Source organism: Mchenga conophoros, linkage group LG2 (assembly GCF_057382185.1).
Source record: "Mchenga conophoros isolate Kocher_MC1m ecotype Shallow Benthic linkage group LG2, M_conophoros_male_GT1.1, whole genome shotgun sequence".
In the NCBI taxonomy this organism is placed as follows: Eukaryota; Metazoa; Chordata; class Actinopteri; order Cichliformes; family Cichlidae; genus Mchenga; species Mchenga conophoros.
Genome location: NC_140527.1, coordinates 34,516,433 through 34,533,305, shown reverse-complemented (window position 1 = coordinate 34,533,305; position 16,873 = coordinate 34,516,433). Strand labels below are relative to the sequence as shown.

Sequence of the window (16,873 nt, the reverse complement as noted above, 5' to 3'; positions counted from 1 at the left end):
GTATTTCCGCAATTACCAAAGTCCTCTCCCTTTGCCTTTCAGTCACGAATGTGTTGTTGACAAGGTGCTGAAAGCATACAAGAAGCAGACTTGAATCAAACACTTGAACTGAAGAGTTATTCTTTTCCAACTTTAGAGCCTGTGTTGTTTAATGATGCAATTCTGCCCCTAGTGAATGAAAAACTGTGTCTGCAGTAACTGACTGTGAAGAAACAAGTGTCTCTTTGCTTCTTAAAAAGACGGAGAATGGCGAGATGAAGGAATCAGAGAGCCGAACCTCCCCGCCCCCACCCAGATCCAGCTCAGGAAACTCCGGGCCCTCTGCTCTTCCTCTGCGCTGACGGCACTTAATCACACTCGTAGCACTGTAATAGACTCCTCATCCACTCTCACGCCTTGCCCCTTTATCTTCCCCTTCTCCTCCTCCTCCTCATACAATCTGCTGTCCTCTGTCAGAGTGATGTAGAGTCACGAGAATGGGGAAACACCTTCCAAGGAGAAAACACACATGCACAAGTGCCTTCTCACAACACACACACATACACACACACACACACACACAGCTCCTTCAGTGCTGAAGTGAAACAACTTGTGCTGCATGAACTTGGACAGCAACATTTCTCCAAACTGAAGGTAAGATGTGCAGCAGTGTCTTTCAGGGGACGAACTGTGAGCTATAATGTTAGTGCTTTTTGAGGAGAGACTGGTCTGTTGATTTTAGGTTTGTCATTTAGTGTGTGGTTTAAAAGTTGGTTTACATGTATAGACTGTCACACTGATTTTAAAAAGAGATGATCAGTCCTCCTGCTCCAGCTTATGTGGTCTAAACGCTGACACTACAGACACAATAGTAATTTAACAGCAAAAGTCACTCTTGAGATTTATGCATCAGTGTTCCTGCATGTGCGTTTACACTGTTTGCTAAGCATTTCATTGGAAATATTCTTTCTTAGATTTGTTGCCTCAAAGCAAAATGTCAGGGAGTTTATCTTTTTTTTAATGCCGCTTCTCTAGCCCCAAACAGTCCTGTCATTATTTCTGTGGATAATTTTTTTCCCAGAGCATGAAACCAGAGTCGTACCCTGTGATCTCCTTCTGACGTCAGTGTTGGCTCACTTTAAAAAAGGGAAATTCTTTAGGGGGGTAATTACATCTAAAGGAGCTTTATATTCTCCTCACACTGTAAATTCTTTAGCAGATACTACAGTCTTACCCACAGACAATCCTATTCATCTCTGGAGGCTGATTCAGGTTTATGGGTGAGAAAACATCTTTGTTTCTCCAGCTGTGGCAGATACTTGTGTTGATAGATTGTCCTTTTTTGTATTAATTTCATGCAGTACAAATAATACAGTCACCAAAGCCCCAGTGTCTTGTTAGCATCATCTTTGCTGTGTCCTTTTTTAGGGTTTTACAGACTCCGCTGCTGTAGTTATTTTAATACAACCCAGTGATCACAAAATCTGGATTTTTTTCCCTTATATATATGTTTTCTTAAAAAAAGCTTTCCAAAGTGGCAACTCTTCTGTGTGACAAACTAAAGCAGTGATAGCATCAGTGAATAAACACTCATATTTTATGTTAAACAAACTATGAATAAACACCCTGAAGTCTTTCAAACAAAGAAATGGATGGCATGTTTTTGTACAGTGTGATGTTATTAATGTTTTGGATCGGTTAAACTCTTGAGAGATACAACTCCTGACCCTGACAAACCGTTACGAATCCTTAAAAAACCAAATAGACTTATTTTAGGACTATTAATACTTAGTCTCAGAAACTCCAGTAAGAGGTTTCTTTATGAACTACTTGATGATGAGAATTTATACTTGAATATTTTTACGGTGCAAAGTGTTGCTCATTTTATAGTGTGACAGAGGTCTCCAGCTTCACTAAAAGTTTCTAGTTTACGTCTTGGATTTGTAAGTTTCATACTGCACCCTGTTTTCTAAACTCTCAAAATCCTTGCTATGTGTTAAACTGAGATTCAGGTGGAGCACACAGAAAAAGATGCACGTAGATTATCCTGCAAACTGGAGCTCAAACCTCCAAAGTTAACTAAATGTGTTTGAGTGGAGAAAGATATAAAGCGAGAATTTGTAGCTGTTAAAAGAGGATCTGCAGGACAAAGCCGAAGTCATGACCAATCACATTCTGTAGTGCCTTGTTTCTTAAAGCTGTGAACCTGTGGGCTCAGTAGTGGGCAAGGTCATGCTATAACAGCATTTTTAAATTGGAAGTATTTGGATTATTTTTATTGTTGGTGAGAGACAGCATTTTTGAGTAGAGTTTGAGGACCAGTACTTTAGTTTAACCCTGTTTGGTTAGACTAGGGGTGTCAAACATAATGTCAAATGGCAATGACTCCAATACTGGACAGCTTAGAAAATGTGGAGTGCATGGATTTTGAACTTTTTAACTATATTTTAAGTTTTACAGCTTTTCCTATTGCTTAAGACCCCGCATTGCCATCCATACAACACCAAAGTACAAGGAAATTAATTCATGAAAACCTTATATTCTAAATTATACTTACAGTACAGCAATTAAGCACTAAAACCTTTTCTATAACTTTACATGTTTACCATGTAGTTTAAGTGGTTCAACCCACTTCACATCAAAGTGAGCTGTATGTGGCCAATGATGTGAAGTAAGTTTGACATTCCTGGGTTGGATTTCTTTTATACACCTGCCTTACATGCAAACCGAAGAACAGCATGTACACATCTTGTTCCAGCTTTGTGCCTCTTTCCAAACAGCTCTGTGTATGATTTATTACCCCACCTGCAGCATTGTTTAACTTGGGATTAGATCACAGTCTGTCAGACGCATGCAGTCTCTTTCTCCGTCGCCCTCCCTTCACATCTTAGCAAAATATAAAAATATGCCTGTGTAGGTTTAGACTGTGATAACTAATAATCTGCCAGTGCTGACGCCACGGACAGAGATTTAGACTGTCCACACAAACCAAAGCCAGCAGTCCATTAGCGCAGAATGCTAACAGTTGGCCAAACTCTGGGAAATCTCAGAACACTGTCAAGGTCCACGTGGAGACGACCGGGGCCAGTCGACCCAAAGCATGAAGCTCCTAAATCCCAGTCCTGTTTTTCTGGGTATCCGACTCAAAGGTAAACACGGTTCAAAGTAGCCAAATGAAGATAAGACCTAACCATGTTTTCGATTAATGTCAAGATGTATGTTTGGAGTTCTGGCAAAGTGTAATCATTTGTGCACCCACTGGCAGGGTGGCCTGGTGTGTGTCAGTTTTTTCCAGATATTATGACAAACACCCTGCAATGAGAACATTTATTTAATGCCACCCATACCCTGCTGAAAAAGAATTGAGGAGATACGCCAGTTTGGAACTACTCTGATAGATTTACACTTTAGATACTTGATTGTTTTTGACCTGAACTAGTCTGTACTTCTGTGCACCTGAAAGTGTTCAAATGGCTTGAAGGGGAAGGAAATGGACACGCAATCATCCGTTCCTGAACCCTGACGTTGGAGGCATCGCAGAGCGAGCAGAAGAGGAAGAAAAAGAAGGAGTTTCGATATTTCTCTATCAGCTGATTTCTAGAGTTTTAACATGGGATGAGCTCCTGACTCCAGTGAGTTAAGGTACTGTCTTCTTTATTTTTCTCAATTATAAAACATTCATTATCATGGAGACTACAGAAAGCATTTTGAATAGCTCCTTTCAATAGGATAGTATCGCTGTTGCTGTATTAGACTATGATCACGCTGGATGCATTTCTTAAAGCGCAGCACCTTTTTTCCATTTCAAAGAACCACATCTCGATTTGGGTTTAAGATATGGTTTGTTTTTACGAGTGTCTCTTGTCACACTCCAAGTTAAACAAGTCCCAACGTCAGTAACATCTCACACTGCGTCAGTGGAAATGATCTTTGTCTAAGCAAAGTTGTCAGTCTACTGATTTTACCTGCCTCTTTCCTCAGTGTAACCTGAGGAAACAGCTGGACAGGCATCTCTGTGACTTGAAATTAGGGCTTATATTTATATTTATCTCATTTACTTTTTACATGTATGCTGAAAAAAAAAATCCAGAATCAATTGGCAAGTAAATGTTGGTCTATGGTGTGTCATTTTCATCAGCTGGCCTTGTAACAGATTGCATGCTATTTCTCAAAGTGCAACATCATGAATGCTCTTTTGTGCCTCACCTTTTAATCTTACCTGAGGGCTTGAGAAACGAGGGCAAAAAAAAACAAAAATCCAGTCTGTTTCATGCAAAAAGCTTTTAAAGAACAATTTTGTGATAAAATCTTGTATAACGTTGGGAAGTACCCACCGACACGAACATCTGAAGTCTTATAACACTGTAAACTTGAAAGAGGACGGCTTGTTTGTCACGTATACCTCTTACAATAGCTATCGCATCAGTGACAGCTCTGCTTTTGGACAAGCTGGACTAGTTGAATGTTAATTAAAAGACCAGCGAGTCGCTCAGTGTACATGCAGTGTGGCTTAAGGACCCACCTTTAATGCAGAAAACGTTTTGTGCAACAGCTCTGAAACATCCACACTGTGTGCCAACTGTAAGAGTAAACACTTTACAACCTGGATTCACTCAATCACCTGTCTAATAACAGTCATACTAATCAAGCCATGAAAGTCTCACTAAATTAAAGTGCTTGTCATTATTTTCCACCATGTTAGTAGTTTGTCACGTTTGGTGTCAGTGACTCTCAGGTTTGGGCCTGATGCACAGATGCCTTCCAAGAACACTTGTGGTGCTTTTTTTTTTATTTTTTTTTATAAAAGATATTTCCGTGCTTGCACATGTAGCACCTCTCTAAAGGAACTTCCTGTTTATGGCCAGTTGTATCCTGACTGAGATCCCAACCAGATCTGGACCTGTGAGCTGAGACCCTTTAACCCTGGAGGGGCAGGGAGAAAGGCGGGGAGAAAATGCGGTGCACTACCCTCACCACCCTGCTGGTGGGAGTCATGTTGTACCTGGTGATGGGAGCGTTTGTTTTTGTCACCCTGGAAAAGCCCACAGAGACCTTGGCACATGAAAAGCTGCTTGAAACCAAGAAAGAATTCCTCATGAAAAACTACTGCGTCACCGAGTCGGACTTTCACGAGCTTGTACAGGTATCAGTGGACACAGTACGTCACTATTATCCCACTCACACTCTGAAGCAGCTTTAAAATATGGTTTATTTACGGTGGCCCTGAGAGGCCAAATGGACTGCAACTTAAGTAAACACCAGCAATAAGAAAAATGCTGCAAAAGCTCACAAAACACAACGGAATTAGGAAAAACGGAAATAGGAAAAAACAAAACAGAAATATCTGGGGTCATATCACCTGTGTGGGATAGGTGGTCAAAGTAAGTAGCACTGAAGTATTTATATTTTTTAGGCTTACTCGATTTGTTTCCATCTAAATGAAGTTATGTCAGCACAGTTGAGCTGTTTTAAAGTGCACACTGTATAACATTAGTGAGTAAATATTTAGAAGTGTGCCGTCAGAAGGCCGAAGCTTCCAGTCTGTATTAGATTAACAGCAAATTAAAGATGCTGAATGTAAATGTAAATAACCAAATTGCTGTAGTAACATTATCGCTCAAACCAGATGGGCTTTTGTAACTTGAATGTTTTAATTTGAAATTGAGCTTCACAAAGTCTGAATTCGAGTGGAACATAATCCTCCAGACTACATGTATTTTTCTTAATCTCACATTAAACAAGGTGTTGAAACACGTCCTTTTAACGATCTTTTTTCTGATTGGCTGTCCCTTGGACAGAAGGGAAACAGAAGGTTTGAACAGCAGGATATATGGGGTGCAACAATACTCTATCGATATTGAACCGTTTGATACAGTGCTTTCGGTTCGGTATGCATATGTATCGAACAATACAAAATTTTTTATTTTATCAACTTTTCTTCTGACGATGCTGTCTGTGTTGAGCGCTCAGTGGATCTGCGTGACTACTCCGCCTAGGCTGCACTGTCGAGCGCAGATCCACTGAGCAGAGCGCAAGCTAGCGAGACAGAACTGCCTCAACGCTACCCGAAATTGAACCTCCACCACCCTCATTCAGATCTGGCGTTTGGAACTAGAGCAGGGCGATATGGCCAAAAATATTTATCACGATATATATTTGAAAATTTGCGATAACGATATAACCGACGATATAATTGATGCGAGACAAAATACAACTCCACAACATTACTAGCGCAAAAAGACAACCTTCCATTTATTTTCACTTAAACAAGAAGCTGGTTTTTATGTACATTAAAGCTTTATAAAAATGTAACAGTGCAAATGCAAATTCCTTGCTGAAAGTTTAACCAAAAGGCATTTCCAGTAGAAATGGGCTGACATATCCTGAGCATAACATGTATAATATCCACTGAAGTTAAAAAGAGGTGCTTTGCAACATTAAACTGCAGTGTGCATTACGCATTTTTCGGACCATAAGGTGCACGGGATTATAAGGCACATTAAGCGAAACAAAGCAGTCAGATAAATCAAACTTTATTAAACTCATTCTTCTTGCTTCCTCCACTTCTGTACCATTGATTCATTAATGTTGAATTCTCTGGCAGCTGCTCTATTCCCATGTTGCTGCAGTATATTAATGACTAACCTCGTATTGTGGATGGATTATCTCAGTTGTTCTCCTGACTGAAGTTTGGTCCGTTTACAGCATCCTGCCATGCGATTGCATTTGTCTCTAACCATGAAGAACCTTCACGTTAACTTTTATAAGTGGAAAAGTGTTAGTGTTCGTCCTCCAGCTTCACTGTTTATGTTATGCTAACATAGCTGTGTCGCTAGCGATCACGTAGCACATCATTATATACCAGCTAGCCCAACTTCAGTAACCCTGCAAACGTCGCTGCTGTTTAGTTTCCTGTCTTCATTTATGTTGGAAGTGATAGCAGAGCTGTACGTTTGATTTTTTTCAGAAATCTCTCAGTCAGAACATGCAATATCATGCTTAGGTAACTAGCGAAACTAGCGAGCTAACTTCCGCTAGCTTCCTGCTAACTTCTAACTCCGTTAAATGTAATAACTTTTGTTTTCATGGATGCCTGGAAGTTAAACTTTATAGTTACACCTGGTAAAGCAGAAATGCTGATCGTTTTATTAAAGATGAAAGAATTTAGACAGTTTTTAACTCTAAGTGATGCTGCAGTGTTGTTTGACCTGAAGAATACGGAGTTTAGGACCCAGATTACTCCCAGATTTAAGAGCATCTTAGTCCGACAAATATGACAATAACAACGGCTGCTTGCATGTTCTGCAAAAAAATGTGCTTTGTTGTGTATCTGATGGACAAACACCAAACCAGTTCCACATCACGGAAGTTGCACCATTTTTACAAACCAATTCTGGATCATCTGTTTCACTCAACAATCGGCCATGTGCGTATGAAAACAAAGGCACTGCGCATGCGCGTTTTACTCCCATTCTATCGCGATATTTCATTTTCCTATCGTTGCCTAACATTATACCGGTATTACCGTGACCGGTATAATATGGCCCAGCCCTATTTGGAACTATCTCGGTTTTCATGTGAAGCATGACCCTGATGGTAAGCGCCTCATGGACAAAAGTAAAACAGTATGTCGGATGTGCCACGCAATCCTCAATTGGTGGGAACTAGTGCGTTAGCCAGTTAGCTCGTTAAGGTGTTGACGCCATCCAGCCCCACGCACGGGGCCATCCGCGGAGATTTGCCTTATTATGGCGTTAATGTCATGTTTTTATATATATATATATATATATATATATATATATATATATATATATATATATATATATATAAATAATATTAGGGGTGCAACGATACACAAAATTCACGGTTCGGTTCGATACTTTGGTGTCACGGTTCGATGTTTTTTCGATACAAAAAAAATGTTCATGCCTTTTTAATTTGTCATTTATTAAAATTATAAATATATATTTTAACTCAAAAGTACAGTTTTTAAATTTAACCCTAACCCTTGTGCGTGTTTTTTATTTTGACAGCGAATGCGCACCTGCGGACCACTTATGTGCAGCCCTGGTTATTTAGTTTGTCATATTGCAGCCACAGAAATTCTTTTGTCCATGAAACCATAAAGCTGCACTTTCTTTTTGCCTTATAGTCTGATTTGTCATAACTTCTCCGTTTTGTGGTAAGCTTTTCTTTGGCTGTCACTTCTTCACCCTGACCTGTCTTATTTGGCTCAGCAGAACTAAAATATATATCTGTCTGTGAAGGTTCTCAGTCATCCAGGTCATCGTAGTCAAATATAAATCCTGCTGCTTTTACACACACACGCACTCACATAAGCTCAGCGATTCTCTGCGCGATCAACCTCTCACATGTTTAAGCTGCGGGAGATTTCACTTGTCATGTTTGCATAGTAAGCTAACGATTAATAAGACGATGTCAGAGGAATTGGTGCACAAATTATCATCACTCACAGATCAGTGCTGTCGCTCTCTATACACAGTTCGCACGATTGCAAAGTGAAAGCAAAAAAACAAGCGCAAATTCAAACGCGATTTCAATATGTCACATATTGACAGTGGCTCACCGATGCCAATGACATAATTACCCAGCTACATTTCTGAAAGAATGCAAAAGCATTGACATATATTTTTCCTTCTTACAATAGCCCGACGGGCAGGGAAGAGATAGATTTTGGTAGCCCGACTGAAAAAATCGCTAGCCCCAGGACGTCAGGCTAGCGATATTGCAAGCCCTGTATCTGATTGAGGAATCATGCATCTTTGGAAAAGAGAGTTTATTACAGAGAAATGTCTCTTTCCAAAATAAAAGCTATACTATCCGCTTCTTCTGGGTTATATTCTCAGCAGCATAAGGAGAATCATGTGCTAACAGCTGTCTAAATGACTCGGCTAAAGTTAGTAGCATGCTTGTTGTTTTGGTCTTTGCACTAGGATGATGTCTGCGTAAATGTGCAGTCATATTCGTTGTGTTCCCACTAGTGCTTTCAGGTTAATCTCGTTGAAATGACCTTAACACCACAACATGGCAAATCTCCGTTAACGAGCTACCGCCGATCGCCCCGTGCATGGAGCTAGACGGCCAACACGTTAACGAGCTAACTGCGCTAACACACTAGTTCCCACCCATGTAATTGAGCATTGCATGGCACATCCAACATACTGTTTTACTTTAGTCCGTGACTCGCTTACCTTCAGGGTCATACGTCACATGAAAACCAAAATAATTCCAAACGCCAGATCTGAATGAGGGTGGGGGAGGTGCCCTGCGCTCTTCCTTCTGACTATGCTGTCTGTGTGGAGCGCTCAGTGGATCTGCGCTCGACAGTGCAGCCTAGGCGGAGTAGTCGAACGCAGATTCACTGAGCGCTCCACACAGACAGCATCGTCTGAAGGAAAGTTGATAAAATAAATTACAAATGTTGTATTGTTCGATACATACGCGTACCGAACCGAAAGCACTGTATCGAACGGTTCAATATCGATACGAATATCGTTGCACCCCTAATATATATATATATATATATATATATATATATATATATATGAATATATATATGAATGAGAGAGAGAGAGAGAGAGATTAGGGGTGCAACGATACACAAAATTCACGGTTCGGTTTGATACTTTGGTGACACTTTGGTGTCACGGTTTTTTCGATACAAAAAAAATGTTCATGCCTTTTTAATTTGTCATTTATTAAAATTATAAATATATATTTTAACTCAAAAGTACAGTTTTTAAATTTAATGTTGCTGAAACAACAAAATAATAAAAAAAAAATCTGATTGAGGAATCACTCATCTTTGGAAAAGAGTTTATTACAGAGAAATGGCTCTTTCCAAAATAAAAGCTATACTATCCGCTTCTTCTGGGCTATATTCTCAGCAGCATATTAAACATATCAGGTCCCCATAAGGAGAATCATGTGCTAACGGCTGTCTAAATGACTCGGGTAAAGTTTGTACCATGCGTGCTTGTTGTTTTTGTCGGCTTCCACTTGTCTTTGCACTAGGATGCTGTCGGAGTAAATGTGCAGTCATATTCGTTGTGTTCCCACTAGTGCTGTCAGCGTTAATCTTGTTGAAATGACGTTAACGCCACAACACGGCAAATCTTCGTTAACGCTCGGATTGCCCTGTGCGTGGGGCTGGACGGCCAACACGTTAACGAGCTAACTGCGCTAACACACTAGTTCCCACCCATGTAATTGAGCATTGCATGGCACATCCAACATACTGTTTTACTTTAGTCCATGACGCGCTTACCTTCAGGGTCATACGTCACATGAAAACCAAAATAGTTCCAAACGCCAGATCTGAATGAGGGTGGGGGAGGTTCAATTTGCTTAACTTCTGTCTCGCTAGCTTGCCCTGCGCTCAACACAGACAGCATTGTCAGAAGGAAAGTTGATAAAATAAATTAAAAAATTTGTATTGTTCGATACATATGCGTACCGAACCGAAAGCACTGTATCGAACGGTTCAATATCGATACGAGTATCGTTGCACCCCTAATAAATAAATAAATAAATAAATAAATAAATATATATATATATATATATATATATATATATACACACACACACACACACACACCTCTCAGGCCAAGGTATTCTGTAGCACAGAGATATTCTCTTTAAGTTCCTACTGTTTACCACGTGCTGCTTTTATTTTCCAGATTTTACTTAATATCGTTCTTTATGTACGCTACGAGGTCCATGCATTATAAATACACCCATAATGTGAGTAAATAAAATGAACAAATAGATAAAACTTGGATGAAAAATTAAATTCCTTCAGGGTTTGATGTCTGCAGTCGAGGCAGGCCTGAATGTGAGCAGAGTTCCTGCCAACTTGACCACTCGCTGGGACATCGCGTCTGCCTGCTTCTTCTGTGGCACCATCATCACCACCATAGGTAAGTGACAGAGCTCACCTGCAGGGGAAACATTGCTCTCTGAGTGACAAAATGATCCACCTGATGCACTGTTGAGATTCTCTTTTCTGAGAAAGTGTTACCTGCATTATTTTCACTGAAGCATTTAAATGTAGTTTGGTATCTAAATTTGCAAGGATTTAGCCTGCAGGTGTTTTTATGGCTTGATAAATGTCACACTAGAGCTTATTTATGTCCTTGTTTCAAAGACACGCTACTTAAAATGTGATCAAACTGTAGCTTTATTTTTCTGGTCAACAAAGTATTCATGAATTGTAGAGTCACAGCTGATGAATATTTTCTAATACGCCCTACTAATTAAAATAATTACACAAGGTCCCTCTTTAAATTGTTTGTGCATGTCAGCTTTTATAACTAGCGTCATGTCTTTTTGATTAATCCTTCAAACAGGCTTTGGGAACCTCTCACCTCGGACGCCTTACGGCCAGTTGTTCTGCGTGTGCTACGCTTTGGTTGGCATCCCCATGTTTGGCATACTTCTCGCTGGAGTGGGCGACCACATGGGCACGGTGCTGCGGAGAGCTGTGGCCAAGATTGAGACCCTCTTCCTGGTGAGAATGGTCTGTCCTGCCCATCAGCCAAAACTTAGGAGTAAACAGCTTTAAACCTACAAGGCACAGACTTCTTATCAGTGCTCTACGCAGTAAACTGTTTGGTTCTCTCTAAGTTGCAAGTTAGAACCATGCAAGAACCAAATGTCTGGACTCAGCCTTACAGATAAAGTGAAGAGCTTGGTCACTTGGTAGAAGCTCAGAATAGAGTCCTTAACATCGAAAGGAGCCAGTTTGGGCATCTGATTTTGGCAGCTCCTAAATGAGCTGCTTTGTACATGTCCGACTAGGCAGGGAACCCAGGCAGAGATTATGTTTGTCAGTTGGGCTGCAGAGTCCTACCAGAAAAGCTGAACTACTAAATAAAGCTGTTCTTGGAACCTTATTTCTCCACAAAAAATAAAATAAAAATCACAAAAACTGTCTTTGTAAGTGAATTTTCATATAAAACCCGCATTAGAGTCAGATCAGCTGAATCAGCACTTTAGCCACAGCTTAGAGCAACCGGACAGCAGCCTTATTCAAGAGTATCATGGTCACCATAGTCAAGTCATGTTGTACTTGTTTATTCTTTCAGGACTTTTCAAACAGATGGGTATTAAAGCTGCCCCACTGTTACATCTTCAGTCCATGACTTTAGTATAAAGAAAGAAAATAATCCTGAGATGCAGACATGTGATGAAGATGCCAGTGTGGACCAATAAAAAGCTGACAAATCTCAACATTCAGCCTGAATCCAGACAATTCTTTTTCCTTTTTGGTTTAATCTAGTTTAATTCTTGCACTTTTTTGTTACATGTATAGCTGTGTTGATCTTGATTTATTCTGCATCTGTATTGGCTTCTATCTTTCTCTCTGATAGAAACGCAAGGTCAGGCCCACGACTGTGCGTGTCACCTCAGCAGTTCTCTCCATCCTAATTGGCTGTCTGATCTTCCTCGCTGTGCCGACAGTCGTGTTTCAGAAAGTGGAAAACTGGAAGTTCTTGGAGTCGCTCTATTTTGTGGTCATCACGCTTACCACTGTTGGCTTTGGAGACTATGTACCAGGTACAGACCAAACACACACACATTTTAATCAATATGGACAACAAGTTGATGGTTGTTCGTTTTTTTACCTGGTGAAGTTGTAGCAACATACGCTGAACATGTAACCTGGTCTAGAGCAGATTATGTTCAGTGTTTCAGTTTAATGGTGGTGTTATGGGCATTTTCACAGATCCTTTTCCAAATGACAGTCTGTAAGTGTGATCCTCTGCTGAGGGAGTGCTTTTTAGCCCTCTGCCTTGAAAGTCTGATGGGGTATTCTCGTCACCTGGGCGGTGTGGACACCCAAGTTTGTGAATGCGATACCTCAAGTTAGATGATGTAGGCATTTCAAATTGATATCATAGTTGTATTGACGGAACAAATTTGAATAACAGGGCAAGTTTTCTGAAAAAAATGTGAATGCAATAACTTCAGAACGCCGCGACCTAGGCACCTCCGTGCCCTTTTATATGAAACCTCTAATTAACACAAATATGAATTGTTTTTCTGCTCTTTTCTTCGTTATTCTCATGATAAACTGCATATATTTGGGTTGTGGTCTGTTTCTGTCAGAGGTCAAACAGCCTGAACATATCACTCACTCACAATTTATATGACATTTATATACAAATAACCCAAAAACGAGGTTTATCTATCCACCCACAAAGTTACAGCTGTAGTCTCCCCCCCGCTGAGGTTTAATTAATGATGAATGGTCAACTTTGTACAGGACTGCCTCTTTCTGTCATTTCTGTTCTGTGAGGTTCACTGGAACATCACATTAAAAATTAAATCAACTTTCTCTGCATGGAGTTGGAGGTACTGAAGACAACAGCTTCTTCAAGCTTCTGGTGTTGTTGTGGATCGTGTTTGGTCTTGCCTACTTTGCCTCCATCCTCACCATGATAGGCAACTGGCTGAGGGTGCTGTCTAAAAGGACTCGTGCTGAGGTGGGAGACTCCAGAAATGTTATCTGAGAGACACCTAAACTTGTGTCAGTTCTTCTATGTTGTAAAGCTAATGTTAACCTGTGTCCCTGTCAGATGGAGGAGCTGAGGGCCCACGCAACAGACTGGACGCAGAGCATGTCCAAGGATTTCCGCATCCCAAATCCTCTGGAATTTAATGACCCCTTCCTCCTGCAGCGGCGGCGCTGGAAACGTAGCGAGCGCCGACGCATCCGCCGGGGAGCCCAGGGTACACTGGGATACTGGGTGCGAGGGGGACCTGAGAATGGACATCTGTCAAGTCACTGGGCTGGCCTGTCGAGCTCCATGAGTGAACTGCAGGACAATTCGTCCGGGGTGAGGGGAACTAACTCAAAGGCACAGGTGAGTGCAGCTGGAGGGGGAACGGTCCCCATATCAGCAGCAGGGTACAGGGCTGACCCTGCTGGGGTTCTGCAAGGGCAGGGCAGGTCATTTCCTCACCACCTGTCCCGCTCATTCTCCGTCCCCGTAACCCGCTCCGGTTCACAGCTGGATGTTGTAGGGGCACGTATGCAGGAAGGGTCACTCTCCGGATCAGAGTCTGCATTCGACTCCAGGTCAGATGGCTCCTCAGTCTCCTTCTCCTACATGGCACCCCACAAGTTCCAGCCGTGCCAAACCATCGGCAGCATGGAGGAGGGATCAGTAAGACTCGCACATATGGACACATCAGAGAGGAAAGATGAACTGATTCCAGCAGAGAACTATGAATCTGCACCAAACAATAGCCACAATCAGGCACCTGACCCTAGTCCTTCTTCTCGCTCTTCCCCTGTGCCCACATCCCTACCCGAAGTCCTCCTTCCCTCCCCTGACATCACCACAGCCCCCTCACCAAGCTGCCAGCTGCTCGACTTCTTCGGCGAGAACTTGGCGTACATTGACGAGTCCTCAGACACCCTGAGCGACCGCCCCCAGTCCACGGGCGAGGAGAAGAGGAGACGGCCCCGAAAGCCTAAGAAGAAGAGCATGAGGAGACAGCTATCACACAGGTGGAGCTCGCTGCAGGTGAGGAGGCCCAGCAGTGACATGCAGCCACCATCCCATCCTCCAACACCACCTCCAGCATCCTCTCTTTCAGACCTGTCTCTACCTGAGAACCAGACAGATGCAGCTCCTGCACTCTGACAAAAACCAGATGTGGCAGCCGACATCACAGCTGTGGTTCTACACTGCTGCTAGCTAGAAGAAACACGCCTCATGAATGCAGCTGTTGTTCTGGGGTTTTTTTCTTTTCTTTTTTTTGGTGTTTATAGTTAGCCTCACAAAACCACCTCACCAATATTGCTTTGTTTCTTTTGTGTGACTAAAACGATATAAGATGGGTTTGAGTTTCCAGGACGCTCTGACAAAGAGATAAATCTGCCTTTCAGTGAGGCTAATCGTGCAACTTTAAGTGGACCGCTCCTCTCATAAACAAGGTTCGGGACTGAGTGAGTCACATCATTACCAAGATGTCATTAAACATAATTATCTGCTTTGTTTTGAGCTGCTGAGCTCAGTGGATTCTCGGCACTGACTTGACATTAAATCTGAGATTTAATCTGGCTTTGTGAGGCTAACTTTTGAGGAGCGACTATAAGCTTTAAATTCAGTGCAGGGTTTACACACAGCAATTTACAGAAGCTGTCAGCTGCCTCGCCTGAAAAAAGACCACTTCCGTTAACATAAGAAAAAAATCTTTTTATGAAATGCAGCCTTAAAAGGGAAAGACATCCGGGGATGTGTTTTGAACAGTAAACGACATGTATTTAAAGTGTGTGAGGTCGTCATGTGCTAACTAAATTGATCAAAAGACAAGATGCGCCAGGATCTGGGTGGCTTACCACCACGAAAATTCCCGGGTGAAAACCCTGCCGTGGGTGGAAAACCAAAACCACAACAACAGCGCATCCGATTCAGAGCACGGCAGGGCCATTACTCTTCATCAGAACTGCACCATTGCACCATGGTGTGCTGTCATTCAGGTCCTTAAGTTGTCAGTCGTTTTAGGGATGATGGAAAGTGACTACTAAAGGATCTTCTGACTATTTTGTGTTTAAAAAGGGTTATAAAAGAAAATCAGATGATTAAACCTGATACAGTCACACCAAAGTTATTTAAGTTAAGTTTGTGCTGCGTACCAACTTTGCAATCAAGTGTCCTTAAATCACTGTTGGTAATATTCTGCTTGTGTCCACTTTTCCACTTAACAGCTACAGTTTTTAGGTTTAATTCTTTTTCTGAACAATAACAAGTTTTATATCCTGTGTAATAACCTTTCATGTCCCATTTTTTTGCCAGTTGATATCTCAGATGTATCTTACAGTGACGCATTAAAGAGACCTTTATTACACACTGTTACCAGACATTAAGTCTTTATCCTGTAACTGTGGAGTTTTCTTTCACTTTTAATGTCACTAAACTTTTTACACTTGGGTCTTCTACTTTATTAATCACAAATATGCAAATTAGAACATGTATTAATAAAACACTTAGTGGTTTAACACTAAAAGCCTCACAGGGACCCAGAGTGTGTTTTGGTGTCTGAAAGCGAAAGAGATAAACTCTACAGATTGCCTTTACATTGTGCAGTGCCTACATTGCTCATACGGTGATATATACCCAGTTTTTCATTCTTATTATCACCGTGGATATTAGAAGTAAATTTTTTCCATCCTGGCTTTTTTAGGTAGTGACAGGATGGTGAGATGATACGCAGCACATGGCTCTAGGCAGAATCACCACCCAGGCTACAGCAGTGAGGACACAGCCTCTGTACATATGTCAGGCAGGTGATCTATGGGCGTGCCGTAAAGTAGAAGTGCAGAAAAAAAAAAGATCCATATTTTTATTCTTGGAATCTGTTAGAAGAGCTTCATATAATTCACAGATTAAAATTATCTTATCGATTTTAAACTGTGCTTTGGTGCAGAACCCTCAGTTCATCCACCGTCTGAAACAAATCAGTTTTAGTTCATCTTCCTTTAAGACGACTTTCTTCTGATTGACCGCAGCTCACAAACAAAAGGTTTGAATATCGGGTGGGTGGGGCTTCCGTGTTCACACCACGAGCTGTGTGCCTGAGATGCTCTCAATGATGTCATACAAAACAGAGAGCAGAAGAAAACTGAGAATGAGGTTTTACAGAGTTAGTTCTACAGTAAATACACTGACCTCATTATTTTAAACTTTGGTCATGATCAATATGAGCGTCCAATTTAATTTACGAAGGACTGTGTTTTTTAAACACTGCATTACATATGGACTGCGCTCTCATTCGCTTACATAATATATGTTAATTTCTTGTCTGTAAATCTCTAAAGGTTCATTATATTATATTCAGCACACGTTGCAGACAGAATAAG

At 41.3% G+C, this 16,873-nt stretch overlaps 1 protein-coding gene across 1 annotated transcript; it reads left to right on the top strand.

Annotated features, from left to right (window-relative positions):
• The first annotated feature begins 2,551 nt into the window (after positions 1 to 2,551).
• On the top strand, positions 2,552 to 16,081 carry kcnk4a (potassium channel, subfamily K, member 4a). Its single transcript, XM_085297228.1, has 7 exons — positions 2,552 to 3,621; positions 4,845 to 5,122; positions 10,802 to 10,919; positions 11,349 to 11,509; positions 12,372 to 12,558; positions 13,351 to 13,487; positions 13,581 to 16,081. Exons 2-7 carry the CDS (start codon positions 4,934 to 4,936, stop codon positions 14,652 to 14,654), a joined length of 1,866 nt encoding a protein of 621 aa, XP_085153354.1. The 5' UTR covers positions 2,552 to 3,621; positions 4,845 to 4,933; the 3' UTR covers positions 14,655 to 16,081.
• The last annotated feature ends 792 nt before the right edge of the window (positions 16,082 to 16,873 follow it).

Excerpts from the sequence above, each read along its gene's own strand:
- kcnk4a (XM_085297228.1), top strand. The coding sequence starts at position 4,934 with ATGCGGTGCACTACCCTCACCACCCTGCTGGTGGGAGTCATGTTGTAC. Across the intron at positions 5,123-10,801 it reads ACTTTCACGAGCTTGTACAG|GGTTTGATGTCTGCAGTCGA; the intron begins GTATCAGTGGAC and ends AAATTCCTTCAG. Across the intron at positions 13,488-13,580 it reads CTAAAAGGACTCGTGCTGAG|ATGGAGGAGCTGAGGGCCCA; the intron begins GTGGGAGACTCC and ends TGTCCCTGTCAG.